Source organism: Rhinichthys klamathensis, unplaced genomic scaffold, assembly GCF_029890125.1.
Source record: "Rhinichthys klamathensis goyatoka isolate OS25496 unplaced genomic scaffold, OSU_Roscu_1.1 h1tg000180l_1, whole genome shotgun sequence".
Lineage (NCBI taxonomy): Eukaryota > Metazoa > Chordata > Actinopteri > Cypriniformes > Leuciscidae > Rhinichthys > Rhinichthys klamathensis.
The window spans coordinates 1,232,418-1,249,257 of NW_026606708.1; the positions used below are offsets into that span (position 1 = coordinate 1,232,418).

The following is a 16,840-nucleotide window of genomic DNA, read 5'->3' on the forward strand; positions in this document are numbered from 1 at the left end:
GCGTAACACACTGGTAACTCATCATCTAAATAAAACTAAACAAAACATTTATTTAAATGATTAATGAAGCTTACAACAGGAAAATATTATTATTCATGCTGAATAAATCAACACATTCGAGCTCCCACAGAGGATGAGTCAAATCACCAGCATGTGTGTGTGTTTAGTTTACATGCTCTTAGGTTAATATCTGTCTATGGCATCTGACATTAGCAGTCAGTGGAAGTCACCGTGATTTTGCCAGGCAAGATATATAATTATGAACATATTATTTTGTTGATCCTGAAACAACATTCCTGCCCAAAAATGTAGTGCCAACCCACTCCCTACCCATAACTTCTCAGAATCGGAGGGAAATGATATGTGAATAACACTGAGGTAGTAGTCCCTTAACCCAGTTGTAAGCCTAAACTTGACATAAACTGTAAACTTGTCCCTCAAATCGGATTGGTTGATTGGAATGTTGTTCCAGGATCAACAAAGAAGTTGATCCAGGGACATGTTGTACATATTGTATTGTTGTAAATACCAAACTCAATAAACTGATCTACACTTAAATAGCTAAATTTAAAGGTATTGTAGGTAGGATTTTTATAAAAAAAAACTCTTTTCCAAATTTGTTTAAACTTTCTGTATATATCAATGCATAATTAAAATGTAAGTACTCTGAAAAAGAAAGTATAAAAATCGAATGTCTGTAGACCTCTCACGACTGTTTTAAAGACAGCTCATTATTTCCATTCACTCCACCCCCCTCCCTTCTGGGCTCCTTCCAAAGCCACGCCCCAAAAACACATGAACTCGCGACTCCGACCGCTGAGCTGAAGACGCATTATTTACCTGAGACGAGCGGAGAGGAAGGAGCGCAGTGCATGTAGTGACATCATGTCAGAATCACATGTAATAAAAAAAATCTAACTGTATCATTATGAAGATAAACAAATAAGATGTATTTTTGTACTCACTATCAAGCTAGCATATTGATATGGGTAAAGTTTAAAATATATATTTATTGATTCGCTAACGAGCTAGTTATCTATAAGGCAAAGCTAAAAACAGGTTGCATGATACACGTTTTTCAATTGCCATCATTTACACTGTGATGAAGATGAATTTCGTGTAAGATTCATAACATGATTGGTGTTCTGCATGTAAGAGTTTCCATGATGAAAGCATTGTTGACTCTGATGAGGACTACTCTCCAGTGACAAGTACCGCATCGTCAGCTCGAGGACAGATAAATCGTTGTTTATCCAAAGACTTTTTGTTCATTACCTTTTCTAGTAACGTTACGGTCTTCCTTTTTTTGGCTGGTTTGCCTTCGCGAACTGCATATGTGAATTTTGATTGGTCTTTCTCTGCCATTGTTTTGCTATTCCTAGGTTCCGTGCCTCTTGAATTCCTCAAATCAAACGGATACGCGCAAGTGGGCAGGTCCTGTGTGGCAAAAGGGTGGTTGCCATGGTTGCGAGAGAGTGACAGTCGCCTAAGCAAATCCTTTGTTTCGTCCCGGATGGAAATAATGAGCTGTGTTTAGTGCAGATTAAACGGTCTAGAGTCACTCGATTTTTATACTCTTTTTATCAGAGTACTTACATTTTAATTATGCATTGATAAATACAGAAAGTTTAAACAAATTTGGAAAAAAGTTTTTATAAAATGTCTACCTACAATAGGTTTTAAATTCATCAGCTGCTGAATGCAACCAGTTCCAGTTTAAATCACCTAGAATTGGTAGTTCTAGGTGATTTAAACTGGAACTGGTTGCATTCAGCAGCTGATGAATTTAAAACCTATTGTGATGCATTGAATCTTTTTCAGATTGTTGAAAAGCCCACTAGACCGAACCTAAAATGTCCAGAAAAATCATCATTAATAGATCTAATCTTAACAAATACTCCCCATAAGTACTCAATTGCATCCATATTTGCGAATGACATTAGTGACCACTGTGTCATCGCAACAGTTAGAAACACAATTCCTAGAACTAAACCAATCATCATAACTAAGCGTGACATGAAACATTTCTCAGAACAAGGGTTTATACACGATTTGAATAATTTGGATTGGGAACAAATTAATTTAATTCCTGACCTTGAAATAGCCTGGGAATTTTTTTATCAACATTTTTTTGCTTTAGTAAACAAACATGCTCCTCGCAAAAGGTACAGGGTGAAGGGTCGGAATAATGCATGGTTTTCTCATCCTTTAGCAAATATGCTTCATGAGCGCAACCTGGCATGGGCAAAAGCTAGAAAAACTGATTTAAATTCAGACTGGCTTGATTTTAGACGATTGCGCAATGCATGCACGGTTGCAGTCAGAAAAGCTAAAGCTGAACATTTTCTTATAAGAACATCTCACAATCTAAACAATTCTTCAAAATTCTGGAAAAGTGTTAAATCATTAACTGAAAATAATAAAGGTATAGAACTTCCATCATGTATTAATAAGGGCTCTGATATAATTATTGATAAAGTAAATATGCTTAATTGTTTTAATGAACACTTCATAGCTTCTGGTTTTTTGTTTGATTCAGTTAATGGTGCTCAGGTGAACCATTTGATTGTTCAGTCAGACAGCTTTGAGTCTAGCCAATCATTCAACTTTTCACCAATTGCAATCTCTGAGGTGTGCAAAGCCCTTAAATCTTTGGATGTTTCGAAATCGGCAGGTCCTGATGATTTAGAACCTTACTTTTTAAAGCTAGCAGCTGATTTTATTGCTCCACCTCTGACTTATATTTTGAACCTTTCACTTGACTTAAATGAAATTCCACTTATATGGAAATCAGCTTTTGTTCTTCCCCTGTTTAAAGGCGGAGATCCTACACACCCAAATAACTATCGGCCTATTTCTAAGCTGTCAGTCTTGGCCAAAGTTCTTGAAACATTTGTCAGCAATCAATTAAAAGAATTTCTGTCTGTTAATAATACCCTGTCTGATTTTCAATCTGGTTTTAGAAAACAACATAGCACAACTACGGCAGCCTTAAAGGTACTAAATGATTTTATTGAATCTGTAGAAAACAAGAAATACTGTGCAGCCTTATTCATCGATCTATCAAAAGCATTTGATACTGTTGATCATACTTTACTGATACAACGATTATCTAGTATTGGATTAACTAAACATACGATTGGCTGGTTTAATAACTATCTTTCAAACAGAACTCAATGTGTACAGGCAGAAGGTTTTATCTCTGGTTCACTTAATGTCACTAAAGGTGTGCCACAGGGGTCAGTCCTAGGACCACTCCTATTTACTCTATATATAAATTATATTGATTGTAATGTTCATAATGTAAAGTTTCATTATTATGCTGATGATACAGTTATATATAGTTCAGCATCCACACCCAATCTAGGTCTTTCTCAATTACAGTCTGCATTTGATATTGTCCAGCATAACTTAATTGAATTAAAACTGGTTTTAAATGTGGATAAAACAAAATTCATGTTGTTTTCTAAATCCAAATTAATCCCTCATAATAATCTTCTGCCTATTACTACGTCCCAAGGTTCAAAAATTGAGTTTGTGTCTCAGTACAGGTATCTGGGTATTTTAATTGATGACGCACTCTCCTTTGGCCCTCATGTCCAGCAACTGGTGAAAAGACTGAAAGTGAAATTGGGTTTTTACTTTAGAATTAAATCGTGTCTTTCCTTTGAGGCAAAAAAGAGGCTTGTTGCAGCGACTTTTATGTCGGTACTGGACTATGGTGATGTGATATATATGCATGCAACTACACAATGTTTACATGCTTTAGACACTGTTTATCATGGTGCACTGAGGTTTATAACAAATCTTAAAACTCTCACTCATCATTGTGTGTTGTATGCTCGGGTTGGCTGGTCTGCGTTGTCCATCCGAAGACAAAAACATTGGCATGTTTTTATTTATAAGTCTATCCTGGGTTTACTTCCTTCATATCTTTGTACATACATCTGTAAAAAGAATCCTTCTAGCTATAGCCTCCGGTCACAGGAATTATTTTTACTGTCTGTTCCAGTGGTACGGACTGAATTTGGAAAAAAGGCATTTAAATTTGCTGCTCCCTCTGCCTGGAATTGTTTGCAAAGTACATTGAAACTAAGGAACTTGGTCTCGTTGGACACTTTTAAAATAGTTTTAAATGATTTGGAGAATGAAACATCGGGCTGTAGATGTTTTAGCTAGTTATGTATTTGATATTGAAATTTTATTAGAGTTGCTTGTGTGTGTATATGTGTATGTATTGTTGGATGTTAATTGTTACACTCAAACGTGCTGTGTCTGTCAGTTTTGGCCAGGACGCTCTTGTAAAAGAGATTCTTAATCTCAATGTGCTTCTTTCCTGGTAAAATAAAGGTTATAATTATAATAACAATACCTTTAACAGGTCCCAGAGTAAATTTTTTTTTTTTTTTTACAAAAGTAAAGATTGCTTTTTACTTGAAAAGAATACTGAAAAAATATATCACGGTTTCCACAAAAATATTAAGCAGCACAACTGTTTTCAACATGGATAATAATACGAAATGTTTCTTGAGCACCAAATCACCGTATTAGAATGATTTCTAAAAGGATCATAATGATGCTGAAAATTCAGCTTTACCGTCACATTTTAAAATATATTAAAATAGAACACTTTAACTTTAAATTGTAATAATACTTCACAATATTACTGTATTTGATCAAATAAATATCCTTGGTGAACCCAAGGGGCTTCTTTCAAATTAAAATAAATCATTTTTTTTTTTTATCTTACTGTCCAACTTTTGAATGGTAGTGTATGTCATCTTATGGTATCAATAACATGGTTATTCTTTTTAGAGAATATAACTTAAATTATGTTTTTAACCCTGTTGACAAATTGCATGTGTTTGTTTGTTTGTTTTATCTATCAAATCTTTCAAAATGTTGTGAAATGTATGCTTAAAACAAAAAGAATTTGTCAATTTGTCTTATATCATACATTTAGATTTTAATTACATTTATCTTGTTTATAAGATTTTTTTTTTATATTTTACTGGAAAACCAGATTAAAATACTGGTTATGAAGATGATTTGTAAGTGCAGGCACAAATACAAACAGAAGCATTGCATATACAGCCATTCAATATAAAGCATATTAAGAGCTGGTTGGTTTCAAAGAGGGCAATTTTCCATTTCTTTCATCTGAAATAATTTTCCTTCAGCTGTTCAAAGCGTAGACCTGAACTCAGCGAGTCTTTCCTCTTTCTATTCCGTCTGTTCAATCACTCGTCAGTCATTCACCTCCCTCCATTTCCCAAGTCTCTATTCCACACTTCAGTGTTTTGTTATCTTCTCTTCCTCAGTCTGTTTTCTTCTTCCTCCTATACACATTCCTTAAACCCATAATTTCTCCTTTCTTCATTGTATTTCTCTCTACTTCTCTCTCAGACCCTTTTAATCTTTTATAAGCTAGCTCCCTTACCCATTCTAAAGTGACCTTTGTTTTAGGCTTGTTTTGCACAAGGGGATTGTTAGAAATAACTGTCTGTGAGAGTGTGTTTGATGCAATTCTTGCTGGGGTCATAGGAAAACATGCAAATATCTTTTTACCAGCTCACAAAAACACTACCTGACACATGCACATGCTGACAAATTCTCACAACAGCACCTCTCACATTTGACGTACTTCTGAACATTGAAATTACAAACCTACTGTAGCATGTCCAAAACAGGCACTAGGTGTCATGGGTCACTGTATGTGTGGTTTGCGCACAAAAAGAAAGTGAAATGCTTAGATGTATTTGTCCTTCATAGTTGGAATTAGTCACATGGAAATATATTTGTACCCCATCAGCCAAAACGCACTCAACTACAAACACTTACACACTCACAAACACATGTGTATAAACACACAAACTTAATATATGCACAAACAAACCCAGATGTAGGCATAAACAATGTAGATGGCTGCATGAACGAATATTAAACCATCTGATTACACACACACACACAATCTCGGGCACTAGTTTGACAGCTGATTACTGTGCTCCGTTTGTTTCCAAAGCCAGGCTTCCCCTAAGGACGTCCTATTACACTCAAAGTAAAGTAGAACAGAGAGAGAGAGAGAGAGAGAGAGAGAGAGAGAGAGAGAGAGAGAGAGAGAGAGAGAGAGAGAGAGAGAGAGAGAGAGAGAGAGAGAGAGAGAGAGAGAGAGCATGCAAGATAAGAGGGCTGTATGTAATCCTCTATTAAACTACATTTACCAGTATGCACACACACACACACACACACACTTATTTTGAAACATGCATTATCTCTGAGACCAATATGATTTTGGCAACACCTCAAATGTGGATTTTGTACATCACATCATTAAAGGCATAGCAAAATAAACACTACAACTAATCACATGCAAGCCTTGCTTGGAGAATAACAAGATAAAAGCGACATTGAGCTTCAAACCATGTCATCTCATCTTACAGACAATGAGCTGTGCTCATTAGGAAACTGTAACTGCTGTTTCTCTGGGTGAATTGAAATACAAAGGAATCATTTCAGAGGAAATTCCTTCAAATTAACCTTCCGTTTCCCTTGGGACATCAAAACTCTGATAAAGTCAAACAATGCATAAGCTGCTCCGCTCATTTAGAAACACATATTTATACTATTTAACCCAACAGAAAAAAAAATTTATTTGAGAAAAAAGGGAAAGAAAGGGATAGAAAGCAAGGAAGCAAAAAAAATTAATGAGGAATGAAGAGCAAGAGGGGGATGGAAACGGAAGTGTGCTTTCCTCAGAGGAGAGAGAGTTAGAATTTTACCAGAGGGTAACTGAGCTGTCCAACACTGCAGTCTTACAAACTCCCCAATCTATATGCCCTACACACACACACAAACTGCCAGGTAAGGTAAATACAAAATCAGCAATATTTTTCAAGTCAAGTAGGACATTTTTTTTTCTAAGTGCTAAATAAACACAAAACAGCCACAAAATTTACCATTTAGTCACAATGTCTGTAAATAACAAATCACCATTTATAACCTTTCAAAAGCCATGATTATGTACACTTCCCAGCAATGCCATCAACAACATCAGCCGTTGTGGCCAAGCAATGCTCTTCTCAGCACTTACACTCTCTCATGTTACCACTGAGACTCCTGAAGGGTATTGTTACCTGCTAATATCAGTAAGAAATCGTGCCAGCATAAAGTAATTTACATTGATCGCTAAATGTCTTTAGAGGGAAAAATGCAAGTCAAGGGTCAGCTCTCTCCAAAGATATCTTCTATTCTTTCCATTTTGCCACTTACATAGACTCTGCACACTGACACATTGCCTTCAGCAATATTTCATAATAGAGCTCTGAAGAAAAGAGTTAGCAAAACCAATTTGACCTGATTTGATTTCATCCTCATGACCTTAATAGCCCTTGCCTCATTTCCCCATTTCTTCCTTTTCTTTCTCCCTCCCCCTCACATCTTTCCCTCCTTCTTTTGGTCTTACCAGTGACGGTGATGAGCATCGGGGCCACCAATGGTCGGTTGTTGTCCAGTTTCCGGCTTAGGCGGATCTCCCCACTTGTGTGGTTCAACAGCAGCAGGTGCAGCTCATTTCCACGATCTATAGTGTAGTAGAGACGATCTGAAACATCTGGGTCATGGGCAGGAACTTGTCCAATAACCCCACTTGGGAAGGTGTTGGATCGATTGGATACAAAGTTGTTAAAGATGATTTGAAAGTCTTGCATTTGAGGCCCATTATCATTTTGGTCAACCAGTCGAATGTGCACAGTGGCACGACTGACTAACGGCGCTGACGTGGCCTGGACAACGATTACATATTCGTTCCGTGTTTCATAATCAAGGTCAATTAGAGAGGTGAGTTCTCCTGAAAAAATGTCCATCTGGAAGATTTCTGGAATATTGCCTTCCACAATCTGATACATAATCTGAGCGTTTTGGCCCTCATCTGGATCAGTGGCTGTAATTTGAGCAACGACGGACCCAACGGCGCTATTCTCCTTGACTAGAACCTCAAAATCGTCAGCAGGGAACACAGGAGCATTGTCGTTGACATCCATAACACTGACTTGAATGTGTACAGGTGTACGCTGAGGTGGAACACCGCGATCCACGGCAAATGCAGTCAGCTCGTAGAAGGGAACACTTTCACGGTCAAGCCTCCTGACGGTTCGGACTATCCCAGAGGTTGGTTCAATAGTGAAATCGCCATCACCATCCTCCCCATTTTGGAATGTATACTGGACACGGCCATTGGCATGAGCATCACGGTCAGTAGCAGAGATCTGTAGGACACTAGTGAAAGGAGGAGCATCCTCACTGACTCCACCCTGATACCTGGGGCTCAGGAACTGAGGTGCGTTGTCATTTACATCATTAACGTTGACCTCCACATATGTAGTGTCAGATTTCTGTGGGATTCCGTTGTCTCGAGCAGTGATAGCAAGAGTGTAAGTCATCTGGTCTTCGTAGTCTAGTTCGGCTTGAAGTGTGATCGCTCCGGATGCAGGGTCGATACGAAACTGTGGAATATTGTCCTCCAGGTAGTAAGTGATACGTGCGTTTTCTCCAACATCATCATCTGTGGCACTTATGACCACCACGGTGCTGCCAGGAGGCCGGTCCTCATTCACACTTACTGAATAATGAGCGCTCTGGAACACGGGCCGGTGTGTATTGGCATCTGTGATGTTGACGTGCACCTGACAGGTGTCGTGGAGAGTTCTGTCAGAAGCAGTGACTGTTAGCACGTAGCGACGTTCCTGTTTGTAGTCCAAAGGCAGTGCTAGGGAGACAAGTCCTCCGCCACTGGCTGTGCTAATGGCAAAGCGATTACGTGTGTTTCCACCGGTGATTTGATATGTGACGGCGCTATTCACATCACGGTCAACTGCGGTTACACTGACCACACTTGTTCCAACAGTTGCGTCTTCATTTAGTCTAACGTAATACTCTTTTTGTAGAAATTCTGGTCGGTTATCATTAACATCTATTACTGTGATCGTAACACTAGCTGTGGCGGAAAGAGGTGGGGCGCCATAATCTCGAGCCTCAACACCGAAGAAGTAGTGCTCTACCGATTCACGGTCAAGCTCTGAGCTCACTGTGACCCAACCAGTGGCAGCGTTGATCACAAACGGTGTATCTGTGCCAGTCCCCGTCAAACGGTATTCCAGACGTGCATTGTCACCATTATCTGTATCAATAGCTTGTATGTGGAGAATGGAGTGACCGATAGGAGCGCTCTCCAGCACTGAAGCCTGGAAAGGTGTGGATACAAAGATGGGTGGATTATCGTTGACATCGGTGACCTGCACACTCACAATTCCAGTGTTGTTGGAGAGAGGGGGGCGTCCGTTGTCCTGAGCCCGCAGTCGCAGCGTGTACTCACGTTCTGTCTCAAAATCCAGCGGTGCAACCACCTGGATTTCTCCAGTAACACTGTCAATGGCAAACTGTCCTCGGCTGTTCCCACTGATTATGTTGTAGTGCACAGCAGCATTCCCATCTTTATCCTGGTCCGAAGCACTGACTCTGAGGATTTCGGAATGTGGTCGAACATCCTCTCTAACTGCAACCACGTACCGCTTTTGACTGAACTGTGGAACATTGTCATTCTCATCCAATACAGTGATATGGACGCTAACAGTGGCTGACCGTGGGCCCGGCTCTCTCCCCTGGTCGCTTGCTTCCACCAGCAATGTATAACGCTCATTTGCTTCTCTGTCAACAATACCTCGTGTTGTGATCAAGCCTGATCGTGGATCAATCTCAAAAGCAGAGCGTGCAACAGGTGCACTTTCTCCAATAAATCTGTAGCGTATATTGGCATTTGTCGGTGAGTCAAGATCTGTTGCTCGTAGCTGTAGGATAGGATATCCCTCTTCCACATTCTCTCGAATTGTTTCGCGGTACTCTGTTTGCTCAAACACAGGAGAGTGATCATTACGGTCAGCCACGGTGATGGTCACCATAGTTGTTCCAGAAAGGTGCGGTGAGCCATGGTCTGTGACTGTAACTCTGAAGTAGTGCAAGTCCATGTGTTCACGATCCAGAATGTGTGTGGTGGCGAGAAGGCCAGTAATTGGGTCGATTTGGAAGTAATCCATGGACCTGCTGTTCATTAAAGGGGCCATGCTGTAACTGAGTCTGCCTGCCTCACCAGCATCAGGGTCCTCAGCTGTCATAGCTATGACTGAGGTACCAGGAGGCTGGTTCTCAGCAACCTGAACCTGGTAGTTATATTGGGGGAAATGGGGATGTCGATTAGCAGCTCTACGGGAGCGCCCAACAGGAGGGATACCTGTCTGCTCTTCGTTGTACTCCTGCTCCTCTCCTCTCTGCACTTCATTGCTCTCTACTGCTTTTAGTTTCTCACTGTACTGCCTTTTTTGTGTGTTTCTCACCCCATCTACACTATGTGCAAGCTGATTTTGTTCAGTATACATTCCCTCTTTGTTTTCATCACTCTCTCTTTCGGACTGAGAGGTGCCATTGCCTTGACCTTTTTCTTTTTTTCTCAGTAAATTTGTCTCTTCTAAAACTGTCTCTTCCTTTGTGTCTTCTGCAATCACCCACTCTACGCTTTCCTCCCTTTCTCCCTCTACATGCTGTCTGTCACCCTCCCCCCTTTCCTCCCCTTTCACCCCGCCCTCTATCTGTGCCTCCCTCCTACCGCACTCAGCCGCGGCTTCCAGCTGCTCTTCTGGCTGGCTGACACCCTCAGCTTGTAATGACACCCGTTTACCGGACTTTAATTGCGGCCGCGTGGCTCCCCCATCGGCGCTTAAGCTGTCGTCGGCGCTGTAGTCATCACACTCTGCACGCGCACCGGAGCAAGGAGAAGGAGAGCGTGCGCTTTCCCCTTTTACAAAGTCGCGCTCTTCAGTGCCAGGAACATTTTGAGTTTCAGTTGCATTTTGATCGCCAGGACTGCTGCTGTTGTTGTGGTTATTATTACGATTTTTGGCGCAGTTGTTGTTATTGTTACTGTTCCAATTCCTCAGCAACAAACTTTCAGTAAAGTCACTCGAGTAAGCGAGATCATGCACGGAGACTGGCGCTGTCCACTGAGCGGGTGCTGAATATTCTCTCGCGCGCTCTGTGTGATTGCCTCGCATGTGAATGTGTGAGTCACGAGAACGTTTAGGAAAGTTTAGCTCGATTAAGAGGTAGATATGTGATGCATTATGACCCCTGGGAATGCCAGTAGCAGATGAGTCAGAGTTGTGTACATCACCGATATAAGACGGAGCAGCGCTGATCCTAGTTGATCTATTATAATGAGTCTTTCTGTCATCAAAGCAAGTCCCAGTTCTGACCCAGTCAGAATGTGTCATTAAATCCAGAGCATCAGTCCGTTTGAGTGTACAAGAATACTTCAATGGACTATTCCGATCAGACTTTGCATGCACAAATTGTACTTTTGAGTTGTTATTTGAAGATGTGGTGTTTGTATTTTCTCTTGCTTGCCTTTCACAAACAGCGTAGCGCCCCAGAGAAATGTTGAACCGGTGCCAGTTACTGCTGTGCCAGGCTGAATGCCTTTCAGAACAACCTGTGATCCGGTGTGACTCGAGACAGCTGCTTGCTTCGCTTCCAAGCCCTAGAGAGAGCTGCCGCGCGCACGGTTCCGAGCACCCGCGGGTATTTTCAAAGCCTGACCCGTTCCAGCCCTCTCTGGTGAGATCGATAACATTCAGGGTGCCTGAAAGGGGATGGTCCGCTGTCGCTTTGTGCAATTTATTGGCGTCCGAAACCACATTAGAATGAGAATGGGCTTTTAATAACGACCGAGTTGATGTCTTGGCAGCGGGAAACTCCCGTTTTAGGTGACATGGGCAGTGCTTAGGCCTGGATTTGCTGTCTGCGGGTCTAGAGTTATCCAACAAGCTTTGTACAACAACCCTCCCAGTGTTGAGGCGCGTCTGTGGCCGCGAGCGCGTTCTAGTCCTTTGTATAGTCCGTTTTTTGCCATACTGAACCGGAGAGGCGAGAACACGAGAAACAACGCCCTTCTCTCCGCTGCCACCGTTACTCCAAAAGGGCTGGGGATGACAGCGTCCGGTGTGCGCCGCCGGTTCTGATACCCATGTACTAGAATTCCGGTAATCCGTACTCAACGGACTTGAGGAAATCCCCACTGCACTAGACCGTAAGCATTGCAATTCCCGTCCATGCGACCGTACCGTCCGTGCAGGGTGGATCTTCCAATCGCCCCCAGCCAAAGCCCCCGCTACCGTTCCGTCGGGCAGGTTGGCGATTTGAGCGTCTCCGGGGGCTGGGTGGGTGCACAGAGAGCGGCAGCACGGCCCTGCTGTACTCCCCGGGATAACAGTGAACAAAGAGCTGAGGAAAAGGAGAAACAACAGCGGCGAAAGCGAGCCCAAGTCCAGTAGCAGTGCAGCCATTAGTCTGGTGAAATCCTTTCTCTCTCTCTCCCCCCTTTCTCCCCTCACTCTGAACCGAAGTGTCTTTCTTTCTTTCTCTCTCCAAACGCCGGCTAAGTGGCCAGCTCATCCACCACCACCCGACTCCTTCCGCCGTGCTCCCCGGTCGCTCGGTGATCCCGGGAAGCTCGCATCTACTCTCGGTGTTTGGTAGAGCTCCGGCTAGCAGCGACACGAGCGCAGCATCTCTCATTCACATCCAACATGGCTCACAGCGAACCCGGTGCTACCCTCACTCCTCCCCCTCTCGCTTCTTTCTTTCTCTTCTCTTCTCCTCTCTCTCTCTCTCTCTCTCTCTCTCTCTCTCTCTCTCTCTCTCTCTCTCTCTCTCTCTCTCTCTCTCTCTCTCTCTCTCTCTCATACGGGAATGGTTCGTTCCAGTGTGCGCAAGGCTGTTTCCTCTCAGATGACGCCATGTCCACCGCTGGAGAGGTAGCCTAGGCGTGACAATATCATAATGAAATATGATATGCTTAATTAGACGCGTGAAAACGGAACAATGTATATCCATAAAAACTCAATAAATCCATAGATTATTTACTGTTAATACCAACCTTTGTATCCAAAAATATAGGCTACTGAAATCTTCCATAACACCTGTGAAAGAAAGCCACATGATGATGTCTCAGTGGATAACGAGTTACTTTTCCCCTGATCAATGGCTAAGACAAAAATATATAAAACACAGTGTAATGCAAAAAAGATAAAAGAACTAAAAATCATAAAATGTAACAAACACAATACAATTTTACCTTGTATAAAACAAGGTTGTAGCTGTAACAATCAATTGGTGCCACTTGTGACGTCATGCCTTATTCAGTTTTCGATTTCCCAAGGCTAGCCTATTTTTTTCCATTCAATGTATTGCATTAATATCACATTTTCTTTTTCTTTTCTGCCAGCTCTACCTCCTATTCAGACACTGTCTCGTTTTAAATGTATTGTTTGACATGGAGACATTTTTTTAACTATGATTTTTGTTTTCCTGTTTTAAATCACACGGCATGTGGGTGAATTTCAGAGGCGCGTGTCACAGCCCTGTACGGCGGATGTGAAATCCACGCTTAGTCAGAAATAGACTTGCGCGTTACAAAAACCAATCTGTGTCTCGCAGTCTGCCTGCCACTGACACGGTTGGAACAAATCCACGAATGTTGAAAAATTCATACGGCTCAATTATACTGTGCGCGCGCGCACGCCCTCTCTCTCTCACTCTCTCTCTCTACATAAGCTGCCCTCGCGCGTCGCGCCCCACTGTTTTCTCGTGCTGTAGTCTGAGCTGAGCAGTGATGACTGTGGTAAAGGACTTGTGCTTTCTTTGTGCATCTACCAGGGATGTCTAAGCAGGAAAAAAAATGATTTGCGAATTTTCCTCGTTGAGTGTGGATGAGATTCGTGTCTCTTTCTGCGGGCGTGCCTGTGTGTATGTCTAGACGCTTGATGGTATTATATCACACAGTCACGGCAGACCTAAATCACATTAAGTGAGGAGGAGAGGGATTCCCATAACTGAGAGCTTCCTCTGTGAAACCTGAGTGATAGACTGATGGGTAACACGCCTGCGATTCAGCGGCTCGCCAAACACCCTCTGGGAAGTGCAATCATATTTAGTGTTACTCATCATTCCCCCAAAAAAGCAGAGCCCATAATTCAAATTCTTGCATGTCATGAAAATGCATATGATCTGAATTTCAGCATTTCTCAATGCCCACACTGGTGAATGATAAGACTTTTTATACACTAATTTTATAAGAATTTATATGAGCATTAGCTCAAACAGTAGCAAGGCCATGGGTTTGATTCCCATGGAATGCATTAAAGTCACTAGTAAAGAATGGAAAGCAAGTCACTTTAAGCATCTGCCAAATGCATAAATGCAAATGGTTCAAATGTGAGTGCAACAAAGATACTTCAAATTACTTCAGGAAAAACATTTAAAAACAATAATCCCTAAACCAGTAATATATTGGATCAAATGTGATCAATATTCATAAAATTACCCCAAGGTAATTTTTTTTTTTTTTTTAATCTAAGCCAGTTACAAACTGATCTCATGAATATGTTGGATCTAATGTGAATGCAAAAATTACCCGGGGTAAAAATCTTCAGAACCAGTAAACTGTATCTACTTGGACTATATCTTGGAGTAAATGTGAACACACACAAACACAAATTAAATTATCTCTACAATAGTGTACTAAACCTTATCTGATGAATATCTTGGATCAATTGTGAATGCAACAATGTAAAGACTGAAAAAAAAATAATCCCTGAACCAAAGGAGTGTACAGCACCTGATCTTTTCAGAACCACAGACAGCGCTCATGTCCTGCTCAGTTGGTGTTCTGCCGACTGCTGAGATCCATAGCTCAAGTCTCACAGGCGTTGGTATCTGTAGATTTTGAAGTTGGAATTCAAAGTGAGTAAAAAAAAAAGAAAGAAAAAAAGACAGTCTCACGTATTTCTGTGGGTCCAAAACCACAAGAACCAATATTACAGCGCTTTAATATCAAGCACAATCTTGTTATATTCATGCCTGCATCAACTTTGCACTAAACAGCGTTGCACAAAATTATTAATAAGACGCCTATCTGCATGAGACAATCTATTCTATACAGCCTTTGTGTGTGCGGGTTATGAGATGAGAATAGTGAGAGCTCTAATGGGCTGATTTGTAATCCCCAAAAATCCAGCCTGCGGATTACAGGGGCGCACACTTCACAGAGCACACCTGGGGTCCTTTAACACACATAGGCCTACACTCACACACATTCAGGTAAGCTGTCAGCTGCAAGGCCGCAGCTATTCTATGAGTTACCATGGGAACGGCAAGAGTAGGGGGTACGTTCCATCAAGAAGAGGGGTTTGTGTTCGTGTCTCACCAGCACTGGTGATCTGTAATTGTTTGCATCTGGCAAACCCCCTCCCAACACACAACCCTGTCCTCTCTGCTCACCCCACTAACCCCTCCCCTGTGGCCAGAGCAGCAGGTGTCCTCGGCCCAGTGAGCATCTGTCATGGCTGGCCCTGAACGGGCAGGCGGATATAATACATATTCACAAGAGAGAGTGATAATCGCACACATACTGTGATGGCCATTTTTTATTCACTAGCCTATAGCCTATACATCTATATAAGCGTGGGTGCATGTAGAAAGTGAGGTTTAAATAATGCAGTCTCTTTGTAGCCTATATACAAATCTCAAGCATTATTTTTTCTGACACCTACACACACTAATCAGTCTCTCAAAATGCAACCGCCTCTTCAAGACACAGAGCACTTGAGATACGGGTGAAGGCATATGGTGTAAATTGGGCGGAGTGTGCTGTGCTGAGCATGGCGAGACTGCTACCACACCAAGTCTGTGCCTGGTGAGCGCGAATTAATTAAAATGATGCGCACGTGAGCTGAACCTGAATATTCAATATGGCTCCACCACACCCAGAATCCATAACAGCAAAGTAAACTCAACACACGTCCTCACCACAGGACCCGTCCACGGCTCGTGCCACTGTTGCACGGGAGCATATAGTGATGTCATTAGCAATTTTAGAGGATTATGGGATTAATACGAACACTGTATGGTCGTTATCTGCCGCATGGTTATTGGATTTCGACATAGAGCTCTAGTAATTTAACTTCCGAATGACTCTTAGAGCAGACCATGCGCTCTCTGACTCGCTAGTCAATCCGTGCCCGCCGCGCGCGCACCCTTCAAAAAGTGTTATCATCGCATTACTGACGCATCACTCCCATTTCATAAACAAACACAGCAATCTGCTGTTCGCGGTGATTCATGGCAGAGAAATATAAGTGCAGAGGGCTGAAAAATGAACACACAAACACAGCTGGATGATAAAGTTATAGTAGGCCTAATGATAACATCACGATTGAATTACGCATAATGATAAAGTAAAACAGGCCTATTCCTATTTTTGAAAATGGAAAAAGGCAGGGTCATAATGGAATGTAAAATCAAATGAAAAAAAGGATTACAAATTATTTATATTTATCAAATAATCTAAAGCATTTCTGACAAATGTTTTAATTTTTTTTATTTAAAAAAATCATTGATAAACTGATTATTGATATTTACTGAATTATACTGAGCTTTCAAATACAGCAAATCAATCAAATTTAAATAGATTGAAGTGTCTGTGACAGAGGGGGTTGTGATTCTTTCAGGTTCTTGTTAATATCCTCTTCATTTTTCTATAAATCTTTTGCAATGCACTTCTAAGTCAAAACAGCACAGAAGATGTATTGATATGAAAATACAAAGGATAAGAGAGTGGTCCATAAAGCTCATTTTAAAAGACCCAACAAATGATGCCAAGTGAGAATGTGTGAGAGATTTGTGCCGCTGAGTGCTGGAGTGAGAGGAGATTGTGTGTGTGTGCGTGTAAACTAAT

General features: G+C 41.6%; 1 protein-coding gene across 4 annotated transcripts in view; it reads right to left on the reverse strand.

Annotated features, from left to right (window-relative positions):
- Positions 1 to 12,682, reverse strand: part of celsr3 (cadherin, EGF LAG seven-pass G-type receptor 3) — a 50,932-nt gene extending 38,250 nt beyond the window's left edge. For all 4 annotated transcript variants that reach the window (XM_056260857.1, XM_056260858.1, XM_056260859.1 and 1 more), the window contains exon 1: positions 7,463 to 12,682. In XM_056260857.1, the coding sequence (XP_056116832.1) occupies positions 7,463 to 12,389 (4,927 nt within the window). In that variant the 5' untranslated portion in view covers positions 12,390 to 12,682. The remainder of the gene's footprint in view (positions 1 to 7,462) is intronic.
- Positions 12,683 to 16,840: the final 4,158 nt, after the last annotated feature.